Source organism: Electrona antarctica (genome assembly GCF_951216825.1).
Source record: "Electrona antarctica genome assembly, chromosome: 20".
In the NCBI taxonomy this organism is placed as follows: domain Eukaryota; kingdom Metazoa; phylum Chordata; class Actinopteri; order Myctophiformes; family Myctophidae; genus Electrona; species Electrona antarctica.
In genome coordinates, this window is record NC_136801.1 from 32,005,855 (window position 1) to 32,010,854 (window position 5,000).

General features: G+C 38.3%; 1 protein-coding gene across 1 annotated transcript in view; it reads right to left on the minus strand.

Moving 5' to 3' along the window:
- Window positions 1-5,000, minus strand: part of LOC306913142 (receptor-type tyrosine-protein phosphatase mu-like) — a 170,287-nt gene that overhangs the window by 100,384 nt on the left and 64,903 nt on the right. Inside the window, exon 6 of the mRNA XM_079489698.1 lies at window positions 3,025-3,140. Coding sequence (XP_079345824.1) covers window positions 3,025-3,140 — 116 coding nt within the window. The remainder of the gene's footprint in view (window positions 1-3,024; window positions 3,141-5,000) is intronic.

A 5,000-nucleotide genomic window follows, 5' to 3' on the forward strand; every position in this document is an offset into this window, starting at 1 on the left:
TAATTCCTCTGTTTCATTAGCCTGTTATTATTATTATTTGTCTGCAGACCCCCATCTGAAAATAATTTATGCCAGACACAAGATTTGTGTTGTTTGTATGCATGTAGATCCGCTATTTTCGCTTATTTTGGGCTTGTTTTTATATACCGGGTTGCTTATTTCTCTCGCAGAAACTGGCAACCCCACAATGATAGCCGTTAGCTACATTTAGCTAATATATTGATATCAATCCTGTAAGCTAAAACAAGTACATTATCGCGCTATATTACATATCGATGCGATCTGCGTTATTATGACCTTAATTTTCATGGCAGGTACATTCCAAAGCAACTAATAATAACCACGTTATGGTGACATAATGTTACAATGTTTACAATACATTCATTCGAGTCTTCTTCTTCTGCTATTGGAAATAGGAAGCCATTTCCGCATTTTCCATTGTTGTGGTCAACAGTGCCCCCAGCTGGAACATTAGCATGAATTAGCTTTAGGCGGACCAAAATAAACACACTTTTTACAAAATATCGTTGTTAATACTTCTTTCTGTGCTATTTCTGTTAGCCAGTTAGTAAAAGACTAGTATTATCTTCCAAAACGATTGTGTACAAAAAGGCGGATTTTAGCGGAATTTGCATACTTTAGCAGGGAAGCCGTATGTCTAGTTAGCATTGGTTAACCCAATGGTTATAACATTAGACATAGTGACATGTTTAAGCATTTATTTCATATTTATATGTCGATATCAGCTCTGACATTTATTACAGACCTGCTCTAACATGACATGAATAATAATATAGCTTCAGATTATTTTAGACAGAAAAATAAAAGGACAAAGAAAATAGTTTTTCAGCTGTCCTCAACAATTGCCACCCCCGCGATGGCAGTCCCTATATCGCGTGTGGTCACATATGTGTAATACATTTACACCCCCAATACCCTGAAATACAATAGTAATAATATGTTTAATACATTTACACCCCTAATACCCTGAAATACAATAGTAATAATATGTTTAATACATTTACACCCCAATACCCTGAAATACAATAGTAATAATATGTTTAATACATTTACACCCCAATACCCTGAAATACAATAGTAATAATATGTGTAATACATTTACACCCCAATACCCTGAAATACAATAGTAATACATATGTTTAATACATTTACACCCCCCCAATACCCTGACATATTAATCATATATTTAATATATTTACACAGTATACCTCCAATATCCTGAAATGCAATAGTAATAATATGTCTAATACATTTACACCGCCAATACCCTGAAATACAATATTAATAATATATTGCATACAATTACACCCCCAATACCCTGAAATACAATATTAATTCTATATACTGTAAGTATACAAATTTCACCCCATTAAAACATTTATTGTCTATAAATATACATCTACACACACATTATGCACAGTGGGGGAAATAAGTATTGCACGCCTCAACCTTTTCAGTTTTCAGTCCAGTAAATTATTTCCAATGATGATATATTCACATGAAATTCTTACCAGGCATTGGAATTAACTCTAGAAATCCACACACGTAAAGGAAACCACAAAAGTAAAGTGCACTGTCTGTGGAATCTGTGCAAATCAGCATCAGGTGGTTTATCTAATTCAGGACGGGAACCCCTTTTGGTGTTTTAAGCATCATGTTATGCTTTAGCTATTGAAAAATAGCAGATCTACAAGCTCATAGCACGGCACCGAGTGACGCGCTACACGCTTGTAGATCTGATATTTTTGAAAAATCGTGAAAATGTGGTGCAAAGCTTTGAATATATATTCTTTCAGAGCGAACGTTTTTAACTCTTTGCTTCTGGGAGGTCCCTGGAACAACATATTTTTAGATGGGGGTCGGTGGCCGATTGCATATATTTTTGGGGGTCCTTGACATGAAAATGTTTGAGCACCACTGACATCGAAACATGGGTTTTTCAGAAAACTGTCAGGATTTAGAAGGCATTTGTAGAATCGTCCTCAGGTCTAAATGGGTTATTGCAAATTGAAAAAAAATCTCCTGGTAGGTAAAAATGAAAGTGCTCCCTCAAGACATTCACAACCTGAGAGGCAATACACTCCACCTTGGCGGTGGAGTGCATTGCCTATTGTTTTCTCTCTCGCTGCCTCCAAGTGTTTCTTGGAGCTCTTTCAGAAATAGTCTTTCAGAGTAGTGGTCCTTGGCTTACTGGAATATCCACAATATGCCTGTGACCAGTTCCATTTTGATGCTGAGCCAAAAGTCAGGTTGCGAATGTTTTCAGAGCAGCTCTTACCTGCTTTTACTCATCATGAGATGCTTCTCGTGTGACAGCTTGGTAAAATAGAATAAATAAATATACCCTGTACATTTACGCTAACCCAGCTGATGTTGATTTGCACTGATATAACTACTTACAAATGTATACAGGTCTACTGGGAACCTCAACGTTAAAATTGACAGTTTTTCTTTTTTTTTCTTTTCATTCCACAATTATTCATGGAGCTTTATTTTTGTGATTACATGTATGTTAACGAGGTCACATTTTCTGTTTATAGGGCATATCAGTGGTGGCCATTTATTTAAATAAATTATTTTAAGCCTGGAAATGCAAAAAAGAGAATATTTATGAAACATAGTAATTATAATTAACACCCCGAACGGCCAGGGTTATTTAATCCATTAAATCATAGCGCCCAGCGATTTATAGCAGCGGAGCACTTTTACCGACTCTCTGGATGTTATCCCGGATGTGGCTGAAGCAGCTAGATGTAGCCAAAACACACTAGAGCCAATCGACAACAACGGGAGGTATGATTAATTCTACCGCGACTAGCGACGGGACCGTGGTGGGCCGTCTAACACATGATCTTTGCTTAGAATTGGACGGGATGATTTAGATCAAGAGTTATTAACGTTTTAAGATTTTCGGTCTCGTCGGCTAAACATGGGGGGAACATTTTCGATGACGTCCCACTGTTGCGCAACATCGAATGTGATGATAATGAGGTGGATAATTACCTGAAGCCAGAGGTGAATGTAGTTTTGAGGTCGTCCGTTGACCGTACAGTGGAACGTGGCCGTCTGTCTGGCGTTCACCTCCACGCCTTTGATGTGCAGGAAGTGAGGCGTGTTCGCTAGAAAAACACAATTACAATATTAACAAAATAAAAATGATGTCAATAGGCTACAATGATTTTATATTCACTAGAAAAACACAATCATTACATCACAATAATAACAATGATGTCAATACAATGATTTTATATTCACTAGAAAAACACAATTACATTACAAAATGAATAGGAATGATAAAACAACGATTACACTATCACGTTAACATCAATGCAATATATTTATAATGATTTGAGTGAGGTGTGTTCATTACAAAAACATTGCATCATTTCAATCAGCTATTTTCAGGCACGCAACACGTTGTATGACGAAGGATAAATCAGGTTCCACTGTGGGAGTGTTTTGTTGTGCCCGAGGCGACCATGTACACACAGTCACACAGCGCTCCTCCATGCAAAATAACAAGCTATTGGAAGCTATTTTTCGGTGGAAACAACATGTTTACCTCAGTGTTTTGGGTAGGGACATGTTCTGTGCCTGGCTGTGGCTGTCTGTGTGGATCAGGACCAGCGCGTCTGGTGTGCGAGCGCACAAGCCGCACATCATCATCATCACCTCGCTACAACTCCATCACACTGCGCGACTGCACGTGCGTGCGCCCCCAGAGATCGTGCACGTTGATTTGGTGTCGGATTTGGGCTTATTATATTGTGCTTTAGCATGCAGGAGCGGGACAGATTGGTGTTTTTTTCCGCTACACATTAAGGCCTGTGTAATGATAACATATCAATTGAATATTCCACTATGATCAAACATATCCTCTGATCCACGCTTTTGCTGATGCTATGAACAACAACTTCACATGCATCTGAAGAGCAGCGAGAAAGAAAGTAGCCATTGACCCCAGAGGTCAAATGCCCAAACAGCTTAATTTACACACCAACTGCAGCCTACGTGCTCCGCACATACACGCGTGCACGTGCGGATGTGCACACACATACAGTTTCCTAGACCCCATGTCTACAATGAGGAATGTCTCAGGAATGGAACTAGGACGTCAGAACTGGAAATAATTCCATAACTCGCAGATTGTGACAGTTAGCTGTCACTGGGAGAGATCTGCTTCCATCCAAATAGACCACCAGAGGTGGCAGACTCTTCACATACTAGAGCATGTCTGAAATAAGTGTCAGAGCTGAAATCGACATGTAAATATGAAATAAATGCTTAAACATGTAGCTAGGTGTAATGTTAGAGTCCACAGAAGTGAACCTTTCAAGCCTGTTTTCTCAACTCGCTGTTTTCTGCAAGACATTACTCTATAAGCCATATCTTCAAAACTGGTGGGTCAAACTGAACCAATATGTCAATTTGAAGCTATGATTTCCTGCTTTCATATGACATGAAAAAACAAAAATTCAAAAAAATCCAAAGGCAGTCAAATTTAGTCACATATGACCTGGACCTTCAGGTATCCAAGCTCTCCTTCCTACTGTGTAAGCTTGCAGTTATGTTTGTCAACATTCACTTAATTAAGTATACATTTTGTCATACTTTTATTTATGCATGAAGTACATTTTTATTATCATTTTCACTATTCATTATATTCCCAATATTCTTCCTAAATAGGAACCAGATGTGTGACATTAAGTTACACTGTTACAGTAAGAGAATATTGAATATAATGAATACATTCTTGTAAGAGAATTAACTTTAGGTTGAGTTCATTAGTTAGTGTTCTCTCTCTCTCTCTCTCTCTCTCTCTCTCTCTCTCTCTCTCTCTCTCTCTCTCTCGCTCTCTCTCTATCTCTATCTAAACATATCTTCCTGTACACACTATGACAGAGAAAGTATTGAGTTACACGCGGTATAACTGACCATGCTCCACTGCCCCAGACCCCCCACGTCAGTCAGTTGTCACT